This window comes from Coregonus lavaretus (genome assembly GCF_964263955.1).
Source record: "Coregonus lavaretus genome assembly, chromosome: 34".
Taxonomy (NCBI): Eukaryota; Metazoa; Chordata; class Actinopteri; order Salmoniformes; family Salmonidae; genus Coregonus; species Coregonus lavaretus.
In genome coordinates this window covers 6652349-6677862 of record NC_140021.1, presented here as the reverse complement: position 1 = coordinate 6677862, position 25514 = coordinate 6652349, and the positions used below count along the sequence as shown (strand labels likewise).

At 44.6% G+C, this 25514-nt stretch overlaps 1 protein-coding gene across 1 annotated transcript in view; it reads right to left on the bottom strand.

Moving 5' to 3' along the window:
* LOC311109258 (receptor-type tyrosine-protein phosphatase mu) overlaps positions 1-25514 on the bottom strand; it is a gene marked incomplete at its 5' end in the record, with an annotated part of 292145 nt that overhangs the window by 63471 nt on the left and 203160 nt on the right. The window contains one exon of the mRNA XM_084152095.1: positions 22317-22452. Within this exon, the coding sequence (XP_084008221.1) occupies positions 22317-22452 (136 nt within the window). The remainder of the gene's footprint in view (positions 1-22316; positions 22453-25514) is intronic.

Here is a 25514-nt window from a genome sequence, read left to right as displayed (position 1 = left end):
ATGGGCTGATGACTCTCATTGGAGAGAATCGCGAACTCGCTGATGAGGGGCAGATAACCAATAAGAACGTCTGCTTTTCCAACGGCCTCGCCCTTTCCTTTGAGCTGAAAGCTTGCATTGAGTTCATAGCACTTAAGACATACTTTTAAAGTAAAAACATTGGGTTTACAAATGGGAGCCATTTTCCACTTAGCTCTTTTTCCCCTAAAAGCTTAATCAGGCAAAATCGTAGTGTTTCAGAGCGCTCACTCTCTCGCTAATGTTGCTTTTCCTCAGCGCTCCAGCTGTATGGGTCGACAAAGAGCGTGTGTGTGAACGGTGCCTTTGCGAGCGCCCAGCTGGCAGTAACAGAGAGACCTTGGTGAAGCCTTCATTAGGGGCTAGCCACAAGCGCCCATCAGTCCCCCTCTGTGTCGTGATCACTGTGCTTTTATGGGGGGCTGCGAAGGTGCAGTGTATGCCACATTTGCCATGCCAAGGCAGTCAGTGGGGGTGCCAGACATTTTGACAGCCCTAAGATGGCGCTGTGATACCGGGGTCTGTGAAGCTGGCATAGGCCCCTGCGTTCTCTGGCGAGAGCCAACTTTCCACCAAAACACTGTAGCGATGCCAATCCATTCCTGACTAGTCCTCACGAACAACTCCTGAGTGAAAACGCCCTAGCCCCCATAACAACCATCAGTAGCAAATAGCAAAAATCTAAATGGGACGCTGCCCGGGCAACCTGTACCTGAGAATTTCTCATTTGCAGGTGGGTAGTATATGCCTCCGAATCCCATCCAAAGTGTCCATATTCTCCAACCTCTATTTCCAGTGACCAATGTCCATTTGAATGCAGCCATAGGCATTAGTATGCCATCTGACTGCTCGTCTGAATTGGCAGCTCCATTCTGAATTGGCAGATGTACTCTAATCCTTTAGTATCTAAAGTTCTAGAATTTTCGCTCTTGCCCCCACATGTCCTGTATCCACCTTGGACACAACGCACCCTTCACTATAGCACCTAGCTCTCTCCCTGCTCCAGGCTGAACTCCACAGCATTTCTCCAGTTGGATTTCATCAGCCTGATGTGCACTTCTGACATGCAGTACAGCAGACTGGGCTAGGGCGGTCATCTGGAGAGGCCTTCTCTACAGGTGAAGACAGTCTACACTGGACATGGTGGGGGCCTTCAACTCAACGTCTCAGAGCAAGAGTGCTACAGACACTCTGTGAGAGTAAAATGAGTGACAAGCACAATCTCAAGAGACAGGTATTCTATACTAAACAAAAACATGTAAAAAATAGTTGGTCCCATGTTTCAGGAGCTGAAATAAAGGATCTCAGAAATTGTCCATATGCACAAAAAAGCTTATTTCTCAAATGTTGTGTACAAATTTGTTTATATCCCTGATATTGAGCATTTCTCCTTTGCCAAGATAATCCATCCTCCTGACAGGTGTGGCATATCAAGAAGCTGATTAAACAGCATGATCATTACACAAGTGCACCATGTGCTGGGGACAATAAAAGGCCACTCTAAATTGTGCAGTTTTGTCACAACACAATGCCACAGATGTCTCAAGTTTTGAGGGAGCGTGCAATTGGCATGCTGACTGTAGAGAATTTGTCATACGTCCAACCGGCTTCACATCCGCAGACCACGTGTAACCACGCCAACCCAGGACCTCCACATCTGGCTTCTTCACCCGCGGAATCGTCTTGGATCATTTACCCAGACAGGTTTGTACAACTGAAGAATTTCTGCACAAACTGTCAGAAACTGTCTCTTCTGTTGTTCTCATCCTCACCAGGGTATTCACCTTCAGTGGGCAAATGCTCACCTTCGATGGCCACTGGCACACTGGAGAACTGTGCCCTTCACGGATGAATCTCGGTTTCAACTCTACCGGGCAGATGGTATGGCGTTGTGTGAGCGGGCGGTTTGTTGATGTCAACGTTGTGAACAGAGTGTCCCATGGTGGCGGTGGGGTTATGGTATGGGCAAGCATAAGCTACGGACAATGAACACAATTGCATTTTATCGATGGCAATTTGAATGCAGAGATACCGTGAAGAGATTCTGAGGCCCATTGTCGTGCCATTCATCTGCCACCATCACCATGTTTCAGCATGATAATGCACAGCCCCACGTTGCAAGGATCTGTACACAATTCCTGGAAGCTGAAAATGCCTCAGTTCTTCCATGGCCTGCATACTCACCAGACATGTCACCCATTGAGCATGTTTGGGATGCTCTGGATCGACGTGTACGACAGCGTATTCCAGTTCCCGCCAATACCCAGCATCTTCGCACAGCCATTGAAGAGGAGTGGGAAAACATTCCACAGTCCACAATCAACAGCCTGATCAACTCTACGCGAAGGAGATGTGTCACGCTGCATGAGGCAAATGGTGGTCACACCAGATACTGACTGGTTTTCTGATCCACACCCCCTACTTTTTTTAAGGTATCTGTGCATATCTGTATTCCCAGTCATGTGAAATACATAGATTAGGGCCTAATGAATTTATTTCACATTGACTGATTTCCTTATATGAACTGTAACTCAGTGCGTTTACATTTTTGTTCAGTGTAAATAAGGCTGTAAACTCCACAGGCCCTAGTGATCGTGCTTTCTCTTTGAGAGCCAATTCAGCAGAGATCAGATTTATTAACTCTGCTACAGTAGCGAGAAGTCTCAGCATCCAATTCATTGTAATAATTCAAGAGATTTATTATAAAATTAAGCAGACATAGATAACTTCCACAAAATCCAATTGGATGCAAACAGACTCAGCGGACAAGACAATATTGGGCCTGTTTGGTGTCTTAAACGAGAAGGTATTTTAAGTGAATGCAAATTTATATCTGCATTTAATATAATCTGATTTACTACAAAGGGATTCCTGACAGTAATAACACTCTGAAGAAGAGTGCAATATCCCTCGCTTTAACCGCGGGAGCCTAAATATGAGACACTGTGGCACTTTGCAAAAACCAGCTTTGGAATTTACTGTCTCTTGTCGTCATCTAAATCTGCATTTGTCTCAATTGCGAGGCGAGCCTGGGAGGCAGAGATTTGTCACCGAGTGGTCGCGCTCTCCTCTCTCCGTCTCTGCACTTAAGGAACAAATTAAAGTGTCTGGGAAGAGCCTTTTGAAATTACAGAGGGAGATGGTTATCGCAGACTCTATTGAGCCAATTTAGTGCATTCATGTTGCAGAGCGGGAGACAAGTCATACACAGTTTCTTTTAAATTGGAGGCAAAACCCCAAGCACACAAACGCTTCATGGATCACCGGTTAGATGCGAGATAAAAAACAGCCTCAGACAAAGAAAAAAAAACGACACAAAGGAGAGAAAACATTGGAACATTTGTGAAGGGAAGGATTATTATATGGGCCCATCTTATTTGTCGTGGCAGAGAGGATTCTTAGAATTCGGTGAGGCGGAATGTGATTTTCTCAAGGCGGTTAACAGCTTGAGTGTTCAACCTCCACTTAGTGGTGTTCTACCTGCCTGGGGGGGTGGTGCAGGTGGGGGGGAGCGTGGGGTGGTATAATTGTCTTTCCCTTTGTCTTTACTGTGGTAAACACAGCCGCTCAGCCCTTAGACGGCATGCAATCCCTAAAAAGCCGGAGAGAATTACTAGTGGCTAATGGACAGCTATGAGTTAATGAAGCTCTCCCGCCACCGTCGCCAAATCAATCTGCTTGGATTCAATTTCGCAGCCGGCTCGCTCCGTATGGAAGTGCCTGACTCCTCGCTGCCACCAAACATTTATTTGAGGCCCTCGACAGGAAGCTAATAGTTTTAACTGTTCCTCCAAATTGGTTTGCCGTGAAAAGCAACATTTAATGCACGTTGTCATCTCGCTGGGTAATAGGTGATTTAGTATGGGGGTTGGAGGAGAGGGAAGGTGGGTTTCTAGCATGGCTTCCGTCTTGGAGTGCAGGGTGCAATGTGAACAATGGCTACCTGGGGATATATTAAGTACTGCTCCTACTCTGTAATTGAAGCTTAGTGTTTAATGGTTGACATTAGGGCCGTGGCGGAGTCGACGCTTGTTTAATTAGGCAGAATGAGAAAAAAACACGAGTTGCTGCAATTTGCGTGTTTTTGTTGACTTCATTTACTTGTTTATTTCTTCTCATTCTCTTTCTTAGTTTTTAATAAAGAGCGCTAATCAGAGGGTGGCAAAGTTAATGACGTGGAATAGAGCAATCCAGACAACATGAATGCTTGGGAGGTGACAAACACTCACAGCCCAAGGTTTCCCCATCTGCATGGAGTCAGGGGACTATAGTGTTACCGTGCCAACAGCAGCAGCAGTGACAGATTGGACAGGAATAACGAAGTACATTCCTCATCTTGAGATAAAGGAGTTTAAAACTTGAGTTTCTCAAGGCAATGCAAAATGGCATTTAGTTTCACTAACCCTGTCCCTATGTTCAAATCCAATTCTTGCTTGGGGACTTTGGCAAATAGGGGAAAGACGCTTCCATCTCCTTTTTCATTTGAGATGCTTGGCGCCTTTCTAAAAGGATCTGTGTTTCATGTACCCACCTGGGAGAGCGGGCGATTGAAACCCTTCCCCAAACAGCTGTGGGATTTGACAAAGCGCGGTGGCGCAGCCCATTTCCCTGCAAATGTCAGGACTCGATCTGTCTCGGGGAGCGGCGGTGGAGAGCGAGCGCAACGGAAATTGAAAATAAATGTGAAAGTGCTCCTCACAGTCTCTCCAATCAGGGAGAGGGACTGATGTGTTGCCCAAGGTGTTGGATCGATGGGTCCCCTGCTTCCGCCAGAGGAGCACAGTGTTGGAGGTTAAGAAATACTTTGAGAGGTTCAGGTGAACATAGGAGGGGAGGGGGCAGTAAGATTTTGTCCAAACTTACAAGTACTCCAAGAGCTTCCAGTGAACGGTCTCACTTCAAAGTACAAAAAAGTTCCACTAACGATGTTCCACAATAGTTTATTTTGTTCTGCTAAGCGCTCGCAGGCTGAACCTTTCAGCCCAACCCTAAAAAATGATCTGGTGTCAAGATTTGGACTAAAAACAAGAGAATGAAGGAATGCTAGCCATCTTGGCTCAGCGAGGCACCGCCGCTGAGGGGGATGACAAATGACAGATTGTCTCCACTTTGTGACAGTGTGGCTGTCATCAATCCCGACAGAGGAAGCGGCAGCGTGCTGCGCTGCTGAAGGGGCCGGGTGATGAGTGACACTGGCAGAGAGGGAGGGAAACGCACGGCTTCACATGAGAGATTCCCTTTGATGGACGTGTTGGTTGGCAAAGTAGGCTGGCACACACACACAGGTGGGTAGAGACCCTGCAGTGGTACAATGCAGAAGTTGCATAGGCAGAGGTGGCATCGCGAAGAGGCCTTGCTCGCTAAATGCTAATGTTGTCTAGTGTACAAGATTTGCACTGTCTATATGTAGGCTACAGACGTTTTCGCATTGGCGTAATAGTTAGAAAAAAAATGAAGGGGATTATAGCCTCCCGTTTTAAAACGCACACTTAAAAAAATATACTACCTGAATCAACAGAATGAATCCAGAGAGACGGACAAATGAAAAGCGGGTGAACGGGGAGAGAGATGCAGGAGAAAGGGGGGAGAGAGATGCAGGGGAAAGGGGAGAGAGATGCAGGGGAATGGGGAGAGAGATGCAGGGGAATGGGGAGAGAGATGCAGGTGCTGAGTGAAGAGATACAGTATGAGCTATGGTTGTTTACCCCCCCTCTCCCCCATCCCACCATCCCTTGCCCCCCATCGCTACACGAGTGCTCGTTCCCATCCATGACCCACATGCATACCTAATGCCACCGCCTGGTCACAACACTCCCCACGTACTCCTCCAATTGCTGCGTTTCTCTCCAACGCTATGCTAGATATTTTTCATTTCATCCCTTTCTATTCCAGTTCTTTGCATAAGCGTAGCCTTTTGGAGCCGTTTAAAGTTTAACCTGAAAAACCTGAATTGAATCAGATGACGAGAGAAAACAAATAGAAAAAAAAAGACTATAGGCTTTTAACACTAGAACCTTTCAGCCGCTAGAGAATGTAGGCTTTTAACACTAGAACCTTTCAGCCGCTAGAGAATGTAGGCTTTTAACACTAGAACCTTTCAGCCGCTAGAGAATGTAGGCTTTTAACACTAGAACCTTTCAGCCGCTAGAGAATGTAGGCTTTTAACACTAGAACCTTTCAGCCGCTAGAGAATGTAGGCTTTTAACACTAGAACCTTTCAGCCGCTAGAGAATGTAGGCTTTTAACACTAGAACCTTTCAGCCGCTAGAGAATGTAGGCTTTTAACACTAGAACCTTTCAGCTGCTAGAGAATGTTGAGAACGTTTCCGGGCGTCTCATTTAGATTATGCATTAGATACATATCAACCCGCAACGTGTGCAAACATCCGCACCAAGGCTTGATAAATAGTGCATAAACTACTGTAAAGCATGAAATGCATTAAGAAATATAACAACAATAGTTATTTGTTTAGATAGAGTCAAGGATATGTTTTGTATAATTCTACAAAGTCCTAGTGAAAAGCGTAGGCCTAAAGCCAATTTTGGACACTTCCAGCCAAAAACTATTTCAAAGAACATAACAGCATTTTCATTAGTTTATGTTACTCTAGGCCCCTCAAACTCAACTCTGGACCTCGAAGCCAGTTCCACTGCGTTTTTTCATTGTTCCCCTCTAATCAGGGACTGATTTAGACCTGGGACACCAGGTGTGTGCAATTAATTATCAGGTAGAACAGAAAACCAGCAGGCTCCGGACCTCGTAGGGTCAGAGTTGAATATCCCTGGTCTAGGCTATCAGTAAAAACGACAAACCACTAGTTCAAGTCCATCACAAAGAAGTCCATTATAATTTTGTTTTGGCAGGTCTAAAGAAACATTGTTGAAATAAGAAAATGAATGTGATGTTTATTACAGCATGTTACCAGTCTGCTTAGTAGCCAGAGCAATGCTGCCTCTAGTGGTCATGTGCTGAACGCATGGACAGTGCATATATTCTTGGAAAATGTTAAATTTGGTAATAGAGCTGCACCTCTTGAATTTTGAGAGTTATTTGACAAAAGGGCCATAGAAACTGCAGAATATGCTCTTTCTGATACTATGTAGAACTCAAAAAGTTTTACCTGCATGTGACTCTGAAGGAGGATTTGATAAAGTGATGCTCCTTTCCCTGCATCTGTCTATTACAAGCTGCATCCATCTCTTCATGTACAACTTGACAACTAATAATACTGTCAATTAGACAATAGTCCATTTAATCTGGTCTAACTCATAAAAAGTGTAATTAGTTTTGTTATAGTTTAGGTGTAGTTTGGAAGGGCCGGCTGTGCAGGCTGACTGACATCGTTTGTTCACCCTTGCTCATCAACTTTGATAGAGTCAAGGATATGTTTTGCATTATTCTAAAGGTGTACTGCAACTGTACTGTTTCCCTTACAATAAATGTGATTAGTACTAGCATTATAGTAAATAAAACAGTCCCGCAACAGCTTCTTTTTACAAAGTAAAACACAAGAGACTGGTATCAACCCGCAAGGCGCGCGGTCAAATTATTAACATGAGCCCCAATGATGATAGGCATAACAAACTCATCATTACACTATTGTTGTTCTAAACTAAAATCAACCTCTTCACCCTCCTTATCATTCAGTTAGGCCTCATTTAAATTAGATTGTGAAGTAACGTGCACAGTTATCGCCCATTCGTTCAGTGGGGCTGGCATCGTTTGCTTCCCTTCGCTCATCAACCTGGATAGAGTCAAGGATATGTTTTGCATTATTCTAAAGGCCTACTGCAACATGTAGCATGTTTTTTTGTTACCATTACAATAGATTTGATTAATTATAGAGTTATAGTAAATAAAACAGCTTATTTTTAGAAAGTAGAACGTAAAATAAAATTATAATCAACTTGCGGTCAAATTATTTGCTATAAACATGAGCGCCAAAGCTGATAAATAGGCATAACACACTCATCATTACACTACTGTCATTCTAAATTAAATTAACCTTTCACCTTCATCATTCAGTTAGGCCTCATTTAAAATTAAATAGTGAAGTAACAAGCACAGTTATCGCCCATTCATCCATTTGTAATTCATTCAGTGAGGAGAGAGAGACGCATTAGTGCCTGGCTGGGTACCAACGTCTTACAGTGCATTGTCGTGGCCGGTTAAGTTGGGAATAGGTGTAAAAAAAAAAAGTAAAAAGGCTATTTTCTGTTTGTGATTCTGACAAGTGAGCAATGTAAAATACAAACATTTAGGAAATGTCAGGGAAGGAGCAGGACAATTTGGGGGGGGTCAATTTTTTTAGTAAATCAAACGTTAGTGGCCGTTGGCCTATGGTGGTTCTAGTGTTAAAGAGAACACTTGCCCACAAACAGATAAATAAAAAGCGTAAAAGCTCCTGCCGTGTTGGCCCCTCTGATTGGGTGGTGTCACTGATGGCCCCTGACGGCCACTAGGCCACAGGATAGGGAGGCAGAGGAGAAAGGAACCCTCCCCTGGAGCAAGGCATTCTGTCCAAGGCAGCAGGCAGAGAGACCACTGAATAAAACCCACTCTAGTTGACGTTTTGCTGAGATAAATCTTAATGTTTGGCAGTGGGGGCTCTGGAACTTCAGCGGTGGGGCCCGCGGCAATGGCTGTGGATGGACACAGGGACAGAGGCCTGCTGGAGATGGTCTGTAATGTCTCTCCATTATCAGAGTGCCATAAAACCACAGACGGAGCTGTGTATGACCTGTGAGGTTAACGTCCACTGAAGGCTCTTATCAGGGATTCATAATATCATTAAAGAATGACAGCGACTGGGAGTGAAGAAAAGCGGTGGTACTTGGAAATATATCCTTTCATATAAATTAGTAGCCTTTGATTAGAGATAGCTACAGTGCCTTCAGAAAGTATTCACACCCCTTAACTTTTTTTCACATTTTGTTGTGTTACAAAGTGGGATTAAAATTGATTTGTCATTTTTTGTCAACAACCTACAGAAAATACTTAAAGTTTAAGAAAAATGTGTAAAAAGAAATAAAAAAAATAAGAGGAAAATGAACACTAATATATCTTCATTAGATTCAACCCCATTTGTCAATATATGTTAGAATTACCTTTGGCCGCAATTACAGCTGTGAATCTTTCTGGGTAAGTCTCTAAGAGCTTTCCACACCAGGATTGTGCAACATTTGCCCAATATCATTTTTATTATTCATGTCTGTCAAATTGGTTGTTGATCATTGCTAAACAACAATTTTCAGGTCTTGCCATAGACTTTCAAGCAGATTAAGTCAAAACTGTAACTCTGCCACTCAGGAACATTCACCATCTTCTTGGTAAGCAACTCCAGTGTAGATTTGGACTTGTTTTTTAGGTTATTGTCCTGCTGAAAGGTGATTTCATCTCCCAGTGTCTGGTGGAAAACAGACTGAACCAGGTTTTCCGATAGGATTTTGCCTGTGCATAGCTCCATTCCATTTATTTTTTATCCTGAAAAACTCCCCAGTCCTTAACGATCACAAGCATACCCATAACATGATGCAGCCACCACTATGCTTGAAAATATGGAGAGTGGTACTCAGTAATGTGTTGTATTTGCCCCATTGGAAACCTCACTGGTCTTTGTGGTTGAATCTGTGTTTGAAATTCAATGCTTGACTGAGGGACCTTACAGATAACTGTATGTGTGGGGTACAGAGATGAGGTAGTCATTTAAAAAATCATGTTAAACACAATTATTGCACACCGAGTGAGTCCATGCAAATTATTATATGACTTGTTAAGCAAATTTTTACTCCTGAACTTATTTCGGCTTGCCATAACAGAGGGGTTGAATAGTTATTGACTAAGGACATTTCAGCTTTTCATCTTTAAATAATTTGTAAACATTTCGAAAAACATAATTCCACTTTGACATTATGAGGAATTGTGTGTATGCCAGTGACACAAAATCTCAATGTAATCCATTTTAAATTCAGGCTGTAACAAAATGTGGAAAAAGTCAAAGGGTGTGAATACTCTGAAGGCACTGTATAGTCTCTCGTTACAATATCACCCCTTTCACAAAGCTGTATTCTCCTTTCTGTCGCTATAACCTAGCAACGGGTAGAGAGAGGAGTGCAGCAGGTATGTTGCAACAACGTGGATATCAAGCGGATTTAATGACATTTGAAAAACATGTTCTTCTCTTGAGAAAAAAAAGGCTTACAAGTGCCACATAAAGAATAAATAGAATGATATAATTGTTCAACAAGCGTTTTATACTCATAGAATGATATAATTGTTCAACAAGCTTTTTATACTCATAAAATGGCTTAACAAGTCCGTATAATTCACCATATTACAATACATCACTCCATTACAATAAGCTGCCATGTCTTTAACATTAAACAATAACGCAGTTCATTTCCTCTTTATTCAGTTGAGGAATTAATCTTTCATAGATGCACATTGCCAAACAAGCATAAATATGTTTTACATATGACTATGACTATCAACATGTAACGGTTTTAATCATTGCGGACGGTCGTCTACATTTGACATAGCTAATGAAACCCTGTGGTAAAACAGAGCGGAGCTGTTCTAGATTCTCCAGGGATAAACACATGTATTTGTATGTATGGCTGATCATGTAGGAAGCGCATCGGAATGAGAGCCTTGGGGCTACTGACGAGCTGTCAGCCAGCGCAGAGAGAAAGGGAGAGAGATAGAGAGAGAGTGAAAGAGAGAGGGAGAGAGTGGCATCACCTCAAAGAAGAGCGGGTTCACTGAAAAAGATCTCATCTGTCACAGTTTGATGTAAGGATGGAGGGATGGAGAGAAGAAAGAAGAGCACATGACCTCAACTCTGCTGAAAATGAACATTAACAGCACCCTGGGTTTCACACCGAGCTTACAGTTGGGGTCCTTATTTCTCAATATTACACATGTTCTACTGGGCAACAAAAACATCAACACACATCCTGATTTGTGTGGCTATCAAAATCAAAACCTCATTCCTTATGCACTGCAAGAACGCACATTTTCTAAAGGAACTGGAGCATTCCTGACCACAGTGAATCCTCCACATTCTCTCCGATACCAGAAAATAAAAGCCAAAAACACACAGCCCATACCCATAACTTTGACCTATAAAGGCTTTGACTGAGACAGCTCCATTTGCGATTTTAATTGGTCTTTATAGATGAATAAAAAACAGCAAGTCTGCCTGATGGTTTCTGTGATCAGTTGGTGCGTAAGGGGAGGGAGAGGGGAAATACTAAGCCATTCCACTCAAACAGTTTAATGACAGTGTTGCAGGTGATGCTGGGAGGAAGCCTCCACAACAGCTGTACACACATAGAGAGAGACGGAGACTGAGACGAGGCTAGCCATCTTCCTCACTGGCTAGCTAGTGTACCTCGGTGAAGGCTAATTAATTCAACCATGTGGAGAAGCTGTCGAACCATGACAAGAAATCTAGGCTACATTCAAAACAAATCATACATAGACATAAGAGCCAGATAGTGGAGTTCATTGTATAAACAGCCAGGCTGGCGTGGGGGTTAGCTGTTGACACCCTAGGGCTCAATCCAACAGTCTAAATAACAGGCTGCTCTAGCACGTTATTATCAGCAATATTTGTGTACATTCTATTGTACCACAAGTCACTGAAAAACAAAACATACCATTAAACCTAATGATGTTCGACCAGGGACTCTGAAGATGGAACTCTTTGCCTTTCCTTCATGTAGAATCATGGCACGTTACTCTTTAATATTTCAAGCTGCTTACACCCATTCCATAAAGCATGGTTGGTTCCATAAAACATGGTTGGTTCCATCAAGTCTGTTTTGATGGATGTGTTCATATCTATCTAGACAGATATGTAGAATATGTTTCCTTGTTACAGATAGCTACATGTTAAGCAACCCTTTTATTTACAGTATGTCATGTCATGTCATTGATGGAAAATTAAATGTCTCTTCTCACAATACAAAATTAATAACTGGAAATGTACTACCACAAGAAAATAGAAAAAAACTATAATTCCTCAAAATAGATGTGATTGGACACTTGCTACAGTGTAACATGAATAGTATATGAGATATAATTCAGCTATAAGACATGTTTTTCTATTAATTCCATTCAACCAACTGGAAAACCAAGGTTACTGAGAAGGAACACAAAGCCTGGAAGATTGGAGAGAAAGAGAACTTGTAATTTACAGTGTCGCTACAGTAATTGCCTAGCTGAAAATCAACAAAAAACAATAAACCGTTTTCAGAGATACCGGGGAAAAACACGACAACCCAAAAAAATGAGAGAGAGAGTGAGAAAGAGAGAGAAATGAAAACACCTAATTGAATGGCCAGCTCTCCCCCTACGTTAGCCTAACACACAATGTTAATAGAAATGTAGTCGCCAAATCAAAGTCTTTATATTCGTGGCGTGATCAGTAATTTCTTCCTTGTACTTGGATCTGCACTTTGACCGCCGCTTACAATGGCGGCATCAGACAAAAGGCTGATCCAGTAACACCCCTGATCAGGTCAGCGACACAAAGAGAAGAGTAAGGTTTGCTCCCAAACCAAATGAATCTAGTCTGAATTGACTCTGGAGGCAGAGCTGAATTAAGACCGGGTGCTCTTAGAAATCGCACAATCTCCCACGACACCTTTTACCAGCGTTTAAACCCCGAGGGTCACCAGTGTTGGGGCACATTTATTCCCAAGAGAACGAGCCCCCTGTATGACATCGGCCTTTCACTAGTCTCGGACCCGCGACACAAATGCGTGCTCCACAACGACCCAACTGAACGACCCCCGATACAATGGCAGAGATACACTGGGTGTCGTCGGTTGGGTGTAATAACTGGCTGCTGATACCATCAAACTGTAAACAGTAGCCATTCACCCATTTCATTAAGACTGTGGAAAAACAATGGCATTTACAGGCAAACAACTGGAATCGTCTGTTTTCCATCTAACCGTCTAACTCCAGTTGTTACCCTAGTCAGATCATATAACAGGGGAAGGTTTTATTGAGAACCTTTAGGGACTTCCTGAACACAAAACAGTACTTAGATGCTATGCTATAATCACATTACACACTCCAATGGACTGCTTACGAGGTTTGGCAACACTACTTACCACGCCGTTCATGAGACACCTGCACTTTAGGGGTTATGTATGCTAATCGAATGAGAAGCAGGAGAGTGCCATTAACGTATCTCAGGGTGACGCGAATGTAAACTGTGGCGAGATAAAAACAGTGTGTGTGTATGCCGGCCATTAGCACACAAACAGGGCTAGGTGTGTACATGCGTGTGTGCGTGATACCTTTATAGGGCAGCGGCGTGTAAGTGCAGCCACCTCTCATGTAACGAGCATCAGATAGGACGGCTCTATTGCGGCGCGGGCTGAATCCATTTAGAGCGGCAGGCTGGGCGCTAACGGCTAACTTTAGGCTAGCATCCTGTAAATTCCCCCTCTGGGCTTTACCACGTTCACCTCTCCTCCTTTTAATTACGCCGAACACCACCCAACAAGGTGTTTGAGGCTCAGCAAAGCACAAAGAGGAAAAAGTGGAATAGTAGCGTTTTAGGGGAGAGTGTGGCGTCTCATTTCCAGCCAGAGTCGTGTTCATTTAACAACAGAATACAAAATGGATTTTTTTTTTTTATTGGAAACGTCCAGGTAGTCCCCTGTTTCAATCTCTTTTCTTCCATTTGGTGTTTAATGAATACAACCCTAGTTCATCTTGTGGCAGTGACACAGGAAGGGGGTGAGAACAGGGGTGCCAGATCAGAAGGCAGCTCAGGAATGACCTGTCACCCTAATGACAAAGGGAGTTAAAGGACTTACCAGTCCCCCAACAGATGGGCGAAATGGTCTTCTCGTCTCCCCTCTTCTACCACCGCCTCCTCCTTTCTCTAACTTCCCTGCTCTTCTTCGGAATGACAGTGCCCAGACAAATGCGCAACCCTTGTTGCAATTAATTTGATTCTTTTTCTGCGTGAACCCTTCCTTGAAGGATTTAATTAAGGTTTTTTCACGCGCCGGGCCGGGCCCCATTTGGCTGCTGAAAGCTCACAGTTAAATGGGCCCCGTCTCTCTGGGTTCCCTTGGAAGCGCTCGCACATTCTGTCTCTTAGTGAGAAAGAAAGAAAGAAAGAAAGAAAGAAAGAAAGAAAGAAAGAAAGAAAGAAAGAAAGAAAGAAAGAAAGAAAGAAAGAAAGAAAGAAAGAAAGAAAGAAAGAAAGAAAGAAAGAAAGAAAGAAAGAAAGAAAGAAAGAAAGAAAGAAAGAAAGAAAGAAAGAAAGAAAGAAAGAAAGAAAGAAAGAAAGAAAGAAAGAAAGAAAGAAAGAAAGAAAGAAAGAAAGAAAGAAAGAAAGAAAGAAAGAAAGAAAGAAAGAAAGAAAGAAAGAAAGAAAGAAAGAAAGAAAGAAAGAAAGAAAGAAAGAAAGAAAGAAAGAAAGAAAGAAAGAAAGAAAGAAAGAAAGAAAGAAAGAAAGAAAGAAAGAAAGAAAGAAAGAAAGAAAGAAAGAAAGAAAGAAAGAAAGAAAGAAAGAAAGAAAGAAAGAAAGAAAGAAAGAAAGAAAGAAAAGGAAAGGCGCTTGGGAGGGAAGATGGAGAGGAAGCGCGCCGGGGAGGGAAGATGGAGAGGAAGCGTCCCGCTCAGCTCATCCCTCATCCCAGGCAGTTATTCCTCTCTTGTTTTATCAAGATGTTTTAAGCTGTTTTACCTCGCCTTCAGAAAAAGGCGTCATGGGTAATAATGTAAGGATATTGGCGGTTCTGCATCCTTCACACAGCCAGGATGTATCCCAAATGCTACCCTAGTCACATATTTAGTGCACTACTTTACTGCACTATATAGGGAATAGGGTGTCATTTGGGACGCAGCGGCCTAGGCTCAGCATTTAGCTCAGCTGGGATGTGGAACTTGAGAGGCCTTCAGGCTATAGGAGCGTAGTGCTCTTTACAATATAGCTCTTACCCAATCCAATACAACACTTATACCTCATAGCAGTCCATTTGAACACAGGATCATAGACTGTACCACTTACTGCCTGATCTGTTCCACTTCAATGTATCCCAATGGAGCAATGGACCATTCGTAACGCTAATTTAAAAACTGGACAGACCTTGGCCTACCTTTGGAGTTAGCGAGTATAAAATGAAGTACAGCTTTATATCCTGTACAGATACAGGAAAGGAGGAGGGTTTAAGTAGGTAACGGTCAATTGTCTCCATCCATCTCTCCCAAGAGACCTCTTCTTCTCTTCCCTGCCTCCACCTGTTCTGCCCTCTCCGCTGTAATTGGCACATGGCGCGTCAGATCAAAGGCAAACCGCATTCAATATTTCATTAGAACGCCGGGTGTGTGAGACTGCTCAATCTGAGACGCTGTTAAAAATGAGCTTGGCTCGGTGGCCCTGACGTGAACTGAGCGGCATAATCTCACACCATTTACCATATTACTCCTCCTTAAACGGCAAGAGAGAGAGAGGGGGGGGGAAGAGTGAGGAAGAAGGAGAGAGAGGGGAAGAGCGTGAGAGGAACCTAGGGAACCAGATAGAGGGAGAGAAATAGATAGGGGGAGGAACAGAGAATACGAGGGAGAGAAAGGAGAAAGAGAAAAGCTGGAAGACACGAAAGACACAGAGCACCACATCTCCCACTTTAAAAATCCCGCTCTTGCCTCTATGGGACACTTAACTAGGCATAACAAACCAAACAGCATTTTTCTGGAAGTCACCAAGAAAAAAACTCCTTTGGAAATCCAAGCAAGAAGCTCCAAATACAGAGGGAGGGGGGATATAAACTACAATATAAACAGATAACATGACCTCATATCTGGGATGTACAGTTGAAGTCGGATGTTTACATACACCTTAGCCAAATACATTTAAACTCAGTTTTTCACAATTTCTGACATTTAATCCTAGTAAAAATTCCATGTCTTAGGTCAGTTAGGATCACCACTTTATTTTAAGAATGTGAAATGTCAGAATAATAGTAGAGAGAATTATTTATTTCAGCTTTTATTTCTTTCATCACATTCCCAGAGGGTCAGAAGTTTACATACACTCAATTAGTATTTGGTAGCATTGCCTTTAAATTGTTTAACTTGGGTCAAACGTTTTGGGTAGCCTTCCACAAGCTTCCCACAATAAGTTGGGTGAATTTTGGCCCATTCCTCCTGACAGAGCAGGTGTAACTGAGTCAGGTTTGTAGGCCTCCTTGCTCGCATACGCTTTTTCAGTTCTGCCCACAAATGTTCTATAGGATTGAGGTCAGGGCTTTGTGATGGCCACTCCAATACCTTGACTTTGTTGTCCTTAGGCCATTTTGCCACAACTTTGGAAGTATACTTGGGGTCATTGTCCATTAGGAAGACCCATTTGCGACCAAGCTTTAACTTCCTCACTGATGTCTTGAGATGTTACTTCAATATATCCACATACATTTTCCTTCCTCATGATGCCATCTATTTTGTGAAGTGCACCAGTCCCTCTTGCAGCAAAGCACCCCCACAGCATGATGCTGCCACCCCCGTGCTTCACGGTTGGGATGGTGCTCTCCGGCTTGCAAGTCCCCCTTTTTCCTCCAAACATAACAATGGTCATTATGGCCAAACAGTTCTATTTTTGTGTACGATATTTGTCCCAATGTGCAGTTGCAAACCGTAGTCTGGCTTTTTTATGGCAGTTTTGGAGCAGTGGCTTCTTCCTTGCTGAGCGGCCTTTCAGGTTATGTAGATATAGGACTCGTTTTACTGTGGATATATACACTTTTGTACCTGTTTCCTCCAGCATCTTCACAAGGTCCTTTGCTGTTGTTCTGGGATTGATTTGCACTTTTTGCACCAAAGTACGTTCATCTTTAGGAGACAGAACACGTCTCCTTCCTGAGCAGTATGACGACTGCATGGTCCCATGGTGTTTATACTTGCGTACTATTGTTTGTACAGATGAACGTGGTACCTTCAGGCATTTGGAAATTGCTCCCAATGATGAACCAGACTGGTGGAGGTCTACAATTGTTTTTCTGAGGTCTTGGCTGATTTCTTTTGATTTCCCCATGATGTCAAGCAAAGAGGCACTGAGTTTGAAGGTAGGCCTTAAAATACACCCACAGGTACACCTCCAATTGACTCAAATGATGTCAATCAGATGCTTCTAAAGCCATGACATCATTTTCTGGAATTTTCTAAGCTGTTTAAAGGCACCATCAACTTAGTGTATGTAAACTTCTGACACACTGGAATTGTGATACAGTGAATTATAAGTAAAATAATCTGTCTGTAAACAATTGTTGGTAAAATTACTTGTGTCATGCACAAAGTAGATGTCCTAACCGACTTGCCAAAACTATAGTTTGTTAACAAGACATTTGTGGAGTGGTTGAAAAACAAGTTTTAATTACTCCAACCTAAGTGTATGTAAACCTCCGACTTCAACTGTATGTGTTCTCCCGCTATGGACATTTAGCAGAGTCTTATTCAAATCCTAGCCAGGGGGGTCTTCTCCTCTGAGCTGCTCACCCCGCTACTGAAAACAAGCAGGTACACACTGAAGCCAGCTCACATTCCTTCATGAATGACATCGTTTTTGTCTCTCAAATAAAAATGTATTTACGGATGCACATATTTTGTTGATTGATTGCGTGTTTTCAATCAAAGCAAATCAACTGAACAATCAACAGAGTTAAATAGCAAACCAACTGACACAGTTGACCCGGCTTAAAACGCATGGCTTAGAACGCATCTCAACCAATCACAATGCTTGTTTTGACAAACCTGTTGTAGAAAGTATATATGGTTTAAAAATGCATAGCTGTAATACACAATGCTGGCTACAGCTCTTCTTTGCTCCTTTCCCACCACACACAGAGCACATAGCATCATACTCAGAGCTGTCGTCACCATCACAGTAGGCTTTTAGCACCATTGTACCAGGGTACAGATGAGGAATTCACATGCTGTCAACAGGGCCATGCAAAAACAACTGATCTAAAACATGGAAGAAAAAAATGAAAAATGAGCAGCGCTGGAATGACCACGGACAGAGAGAATCATGGGAGTTGACATGTTGAGGTGGATTCTGGGACAGGGTTAGGCCAAGAGGCGAGTCGGACACAAAACTGACCCCCTCTCATTGTCTCATGCCCGCACAGCTATTCTGAAATGGGACGGCCTGGGTTAGTTGGTCATTCCAATGGAGCAATGCTAATTGGGTTACAGAGAACACCATTTTCTCTTAGTCAATAAAGCACAAAATACTCTAGAAAGCACAATGCAAGGAGAAAACTGAGTTCTCCTTTTTACATTTATGGACAAATATAGTATGTCTATAGGTTTTCTACCTGGTTTATAATAATAGTGACTGATCAAGGTCCCCTTTCAAACTACAGCATTGGCTGGAAACGTCGTCACAATTTAGACCAAAGCATTTTGTCTAATTTGAGTGTCCGTTTTTCAATTAATTTAGATCAATTATATGTTAAAAATGTTATCCATTATATATAAATGATCTACTCTTGTCAAAATATTTGCAATTCCACTTTGATATTGCCAATTGGACTTCAAATTAGACCTTGAGGTGAGTAGATTAGCCATTAGCTTACGTTAGCTGCTAGCCGTTAGCTGCTAGCCCGTTAACTGCTAGCCAATGTTAGACATCCCAATTAAGCCCTGGCTGGCAGTTTGAAAGGAGAGGAAGGAAAGTCACCAAGAGGTTTCATGCATGGTAAATCAAGGCGGTGGTCGCAGATCGAGAAAGCATGGCACTAAGCGTTTTCAGTCACAAAGTGGGTTACTTACAGGTAGTAAGTGTAGGAGTGATAGGTTCTTCTGCCCAGTGGGGTGGTGGTAGGATATAAGCAGTGGTGGGGGACGGGAGGGGAAATGGAATGGAAGGAAAGGAAAAGTAAAAATATTAATGTACTGGAGAAAAATATATAGAAATGAAACAAAAAAATAAACAATATGGTGGCATAAAGTGACGTTTTTTACAAGTACGACTGAGGGCAAGGTGGTTGCTTGGTGGTTGCTTGGGGGGACAATGTCATGCGTGGAGGGGTAGAGGGTGAGGGTCCCACAGAGCTACAACATTCAGTTACAGTGAGGGGGAAGAGTGACCTGTTGATTGGCAGGTCAGGTGGGCAGGTGTTACGGGAGATAAATGTGGGTAACGTAGTGCCTTACATTTACATTTACATTTTAGTCATTTAGCAGACGCTCTTATCCAGAGCGACTTACAGTTTTTCATACTGGCCCCAGGTTGACATTTATTGTCATGAATCTTGCCCTGGAGCAGAACTGAGCGATTTCCGCTAGATGGGCCAGCTGCAAAGTCAAAATTGGCTATATCGTAAACATTTAAGAAAACAAATATTCACTTTTTGGTCTTAATTTAAGTTAGGGTTAGGCATTAGGGTTAGCAGTATGGTTAAGGTTAGGCTTAGAATCATATTTTATGACATTGTGGCTGTGCCAGCTAGTGACCATTCTGCAGTGCTGCCTCCAGGACCACTGCGATGCAGTGGTCTAAGGCACTGCATCGCAGTGCTAGCTGTGCCACTAGAGATCCTGGTTCGAATCCAGGCTCTGTCGTAGCCGGCCGCGACCGGGAGACCCATGGGGCGGCGCACAATTGGCCCAGCGTCGTCCAGGGTAGGGGAGGGAATGGCCGGCAGGGATGTAGCTCAGTTGGTAGAGCATGGCGTTTGCAGCGCCAGGGTTGTGGGTTCGATTCCCACGGGGGGCCAGTATAAAAAAATGAAATAATTATAATAATGTATGCACTCACTAACTGTAAGTTGCTCTGGATAAGAGCATCTGCTAAATGACGTAAATGTAAATGTAATTCATAACAATAAAGGCCAACCTGCATCTTAGTGAAGGTGATAGGCTGTTATTGAGAGGATAGGTGGGCTGTAGTGTTATTTGAGAGTGGGAGAGTGCAGGAAGAGGACAGAGGAGGAAGCTCATTGGAGCTGTGTTAGAGAGCAAGTTTATCAGAAACTGGCTGGGATAACATGTTCGTACAACAGCAGTAGCTTTAATATTCATAAACCTATTCCTCTCCTTTTTCACACACACAAGAAAGAACAATACACTAGAACATTGGGCAGTAATAACAAACAGTGTGTAATATAACAACTAGTTATTACTCTGAGACACAAGCCTCTACTTTTTCTTTAACATACACTATGTGACCATCAAAGACACTGCTGATGTGGTTTGGGCCCTGATTCACCATTAGAATAGCTGAAATAAAAAAACAGTTAATAAAACATGCCTAGGTCATCATGAATTGAATGAATAGTAATTGGATTGAAATACAGAACAATAGCTATACTGACAACCAAACAGTATGTCTTTTATTTTCTATCCTTTAGACCAGGGGTTCCCAAATGGCCCCCCATCCAGCATTGGGGAACATCCTGTACCCCCCCCCCCCTAAATACTGACTGCAGGGTAGAGCACATCCCCAAGCACACACCCCAGAGAAATCTGCCTAAACTCCATTGCCCTACACCAGTGTGTGTGGAGCCAGTTTGGCTGTTTGCTCAGCAATAGTTCCTGGGGCTGCTCTGAAGCACACACTCCCTCTCCTCATCTTTCCCTCTCACTCTCTCCCTCCCTCTCCTCATCTTTCCCCCTCCCTCCCTCTCCTCATCTTTCCCCCTCCCTTCCTCCCTCTCCTAATCCATCCTCCCCCCTCCCTCCCTCTCCTCATCTTTCCTCATCTCTCTCCCTCCCTCCCTCCCTCTGCCTCGCTCCCTCCCTCTCCCTCGCTCCCTCCCTCTCCCTCTCCCTCCATCTCTCACCCCCTCTCTCTCTCTCTCACCCTCCCTGCCTCTCCCTCTCCCTCCCCCTCACACTCTCTCACCCTCCCTCCCCCTTTTCCCTCACACTCTCTCCCTTCCTCTCCCACACTCTCTCACCCTCCCTCCCTCCCCCTTTTCCCTCACACTCTCTCCCTTCCTCTCCCACACTCTCTCTCCCTCTGTCTCCCTCTCCCTCCCTATGTCTCCCTCTCCCTCCCTCTCTCCCCCTCCCTCTCTCTCTTTCTCCTACACCCTCTCTCGCTCCCTCCCTCCCACACTCTCACCCTGCCTCCCTCCCTCCCTCCCTCCTTCCCACCCTCTCTCCCCCTCTGTCTCCCTCACCCTCTCTCGCTCCCTCCCTCTCTCACACACTCTCACCCTGCCTCCCTCCCTCCTTCCATCACTCCCTCCCCCTTTCTCCCTCCCTCCCTCCCTATGTCTCCCTCTCCCTCCCTCTCTCCCCCTCCCTCTCTCTCTTTCTCCCACACCCTCTCTCGCTCCCTCCCTCCCACACTCTCACCCTGCCTCCCTCCCTCCCTCCCTCCCTCCCTCTCCCTCCTTCCCACCCTCTCTCCCCCTCTGTCTCCCTCACCCTCTCTCGCTCCCTCCCTCTCTCACACTCTCACCCTGCCTCCCTCCCTCCTTCCATCACTCCCTCCCCCTTTCTCCCTCCCTCCCTCCCTCCCTCTCCCTCCCTCCCTCCCTCCGCCTCTCCCTCCCTCCCTCCGCCTCTCCCTCCCTCCCTCCCTCCCTCCTTCCTTCTGGCATTGGACTAGGGCTAATGTAAACTAGCCTGCAGCTACACAGCCGCAGGCATCTCTGGCTCTTAAAAAAATAAAGTGCTTTCATACATTTTTCCCTCTTATCTTTGCTAGTTTTTCCCGCCACAAGATAAGCCTCTGAAATATTTTCCTATTCCCATTGCCGAGGTCATTAATACAGTGGCATTTGGAGGGGGGTATGGCAAGGAGGGAGGAGGGGAGGGGCGTATGGCGTGGAGTGGGGGAAGGGGGAATATGAATATTTTAATGCATACCGTATAGCAGTGCCATTAAACATTTTAAAGGTGCTTATCAGTGTCATCCAATCAATTATTTAGCCTTGACGTTGACGATGCAGGGGGTTTTGAAGGTGAAGGGACAATCAGAGGGAATTAATTTGATTTGGCCTTTCATGTAATTACACCATGCACACAAGTCTCCTGCTAATCTACTGTATCAGTGTAACGCTGGACCTCAGGGAGCATGGAAACATTCAAGCCTTCTTTCAATACAGTAGCTCTTGATGTGTTGACAAAGGGCTCTAATGTAGACAGCGACACATAGTATACAATTGAAGGGACTAAGAAGTTATACACTAATTGCACACACAAATTGTCTGTACACATATTGCACACAGATCGTGGAAATTGTATTTTTAGTGGCTGCATCAGTACACTACAGGTGTGAGTAGAACGACAGTTCAATAAGAGAGTAGTCTCTGACCTTTTCTTCATGACCAGCACCACGCCGAGGAAGATTATGACGAAGAGGAGGATACCAGCGATGACCCCGGCGATCTTCACCGTGTGGTCCGTCTGCTTCTCCGGCTCCACCGCGTCAGGCTTCCTGGTCGCAGCCCCTGGTGGTCAAAGAGCATGGGTCAAAATGGTCACCGGGCGGCCATTTTGGATCCATGTCATCATCATCATGGTTGTCACATCATTCACCACACACTTAATTCTCCTCAAGGACTCATGCAGGGCTAAGAACACGCCCGTTCCCAGTGAAGCATTGACTATGTAAGACTATAGGAAAAGGTTTTAAATGAGAAGGAGAATTCCTACATTGTTGTTACAGTTCATTATGACAACGCTGTCTTCAAGTCTACCGGGTGGTCTAACTCTGTGGTTAGCAGTTGGAAAACTCCAGCAACACACAATCCGTTTTCCAGACGGCAAAAAAAGACCAACCTTCAAGTGTATGTAATACTGACGCCGTACTGACACTTCACACTATGCTGAGCAGGGCTTTTTCCATGTTAAATGTAATGCCATGTAATGTTGGTGCTTTTTGACTGACGACGGTGAAGTTCAAGGCTCTCACTGCATGTTCTCTCTGGCTTCCACAGCTGCTCTACACTTCAGCCGTGCACTCCCTTGTCTGTCCTCCAGCCGCTCTCCTGGCATTATCTGTTTACGCACTACTTTCTTTCCCTCCATCCCTCCTCCCCAATCCTTAAATGAAGCAGTCATTTGCCCTTGCCTCAGCTCCTGCACCTGAGAGTGCCAGATAAACTCATTAACAGTCCCTTTTTACACACCCATTGTCTTTGGGCGACACAAAGCTTGAGCACGTTGCCTCTGTTGCCTTTGGATATTCAAATCTGGGTCATGTACTGTAGTTTGGTGAGCGGCGGCACACAAACAAGAAATAAGGAAAGGGAGAGGAGGACAACTTCCTAGGGAGAAATGTATTCCCAAAGTAGGCAGTGACGGGGGATCACACCGAGGGCCAAGGCATTTAATATCTGTTCCAATGAGATAACCAGGCCCCTCGCAGCATCGCAGAGGAGCCACTGTTTCACTAGTACTGGGGCCTTCCCCTCCTCTAAGGGAGGGAGAGAGGGAGGAAGAGATGAGAAGGTGAGAGAGAGAGAGGAGAGAGCGGGATAGACAGAGAGAGGGAGAGAAAGAGAGAGGGAGAGACAGAGAAAGAGAGAGGGAGAGAGAGAGGGAATGAGACAGAAAGAAAGAGGGAACCTCTTGCTCTCCTGTTTACTGTATAATGTGATGGAACGTCAACCCGCGGCCTGATGAACTATCCATTTCCTCGCGCTAAATGAGTTTGGATGAAAAATAGTCAGGACACGTCGTTCAATTTGCCCTGGCCCCCAAATCTATTCCTCCCTGCCTGCACCACTATTTCAATCAAAGGGTGACAACATCCATCACCAGCAGCCCGCGCGGCTATCGTTGTTACCACGGTGACGGATAGGGGGGCCAACAAGCGGGTGGCTCATTCCACGGTAAGAATGTGTTTTACTCCGAAGGGTGAGTCTGGGTGAAGTGGGAGAAAGGGGAGGCCTGGAGGACAGAGGGCCTAGGAGAGAGGGGGTGACCATTCAGCGGTGTGAGTGGATTTAAAACACACAGATCTCCCTCTAAAGTCCTAAGGTCACCCCTCCAGGTTCTACACCAAGGTCGACTTGGTTGACCATCTCCTTGAATGATAATAATCTGATGGGTGCTTATATTTGTCCTATTTGAATATGTTTTTTTGCATATCCCAACTCTCCCTGAGACCATCTGAGGGTGGGGGTCACAGTGAGGGTCAGCCATTATCAATGGTGACCCTGGAGCAATTAGGGGCAAGGGCACACCTACAGATTTTTTTCATATTGTTGGCTCGGAGACTCGAACTAGCAACCTTTCGGTTACTGGCCCAACGACCTAACCGCTAGGCTACCTGCCGACCTTACATGTTGAATCCAGAGGGGGACAGACAGTCATCAGCATTCACCTACCAGGCAGGCAGTCTCTTAGAATGCAAATGTCTGCAATTCATTGATAAGTTATTCCATATATTGAGAATACCACTAGATATAGCCCAAAATCAATTTTTTGCTGGATAACCAGAGAGCTATTGAGGGGTTTAGGTGGTGAGTGAAAGGCCTTCAAGGAAAGCAATAAGGTGGACGTCTGACTCTGTTATCAGGTAAAACTTGCGTGGGCAAAAATACAGAAAACATTGGGCGTTCACATGTGAACAGAAGTTTTAAATACACTGCTCAAAAAAATTAAGGGAACACTTAAACAACACAATGTAACTCCAAGTCAATCACACTTCTGTGAAATCAAACTGTCCACTTAGGAAGCAACACTGATTGACAATAAATTTCACATGCTGTTGTGCAAATGGAATAGACAACAGGTGGAAATTATATGCAATTAGCAAGACACCCCCAATAAAGGAGTGGTTCTGCAGGTGGTGACCACAGACCACTTCTCAGTTCCTATGCTTCCTGGCTGATGTTTTGGTCACTTTTGAATGCTGGCGGTGCTTTCACTCTAGTGGTAGCATGAGACGGAGTCTACAACCCACACAAGTGGCTCAGGTAGTGCAGCTCATCCAGGATGGCACATCAATGCGAGCTGTGGCAAGAAGGTTTGCTGTGTCTGTCAGCATAGTGTCCAGAGCATGGAGGCGCTACCAGGAGACAGGCCAGTACATCAGGAGACGTGGAGGAGGCCGTTGGAGGGCAACAACCCAGCAGCAGGACCGCTACCTCCGCCTTTGTGCAAGGAGGAGCAGGAGGAGCACTGCCAGAGCCCTGCAAAATAACCTCCAGCAGGCCACAAATGTGCATGTGTCTGCTCAAACGGTCAGAAACAGACTCCATGAGGGTGGTATGAGGGCCCGACGTCCACAGGTGGGGGTTGTGCTTACAGCCCAACACCGTGCAGGACGTTTGGCATTTGCCAGAGAACACCAAGACTGGCAAATTCGCCACTGGCGCCCTGTGCTCTTCACAGATGAAAGCAGGTTCACACTGAGCATATGTGACAGACGTGACAGAGTCTGGAGACACCGTGGAGAACGTTCTGCTGCCTGCAACATCCTCCAGCATGACTGGTTTGGTGGTGGGTCAGTTATGGTGTGGGGTGGCATTTCTTTGGGGGGCCGCACAGCCCTCCATGTGCT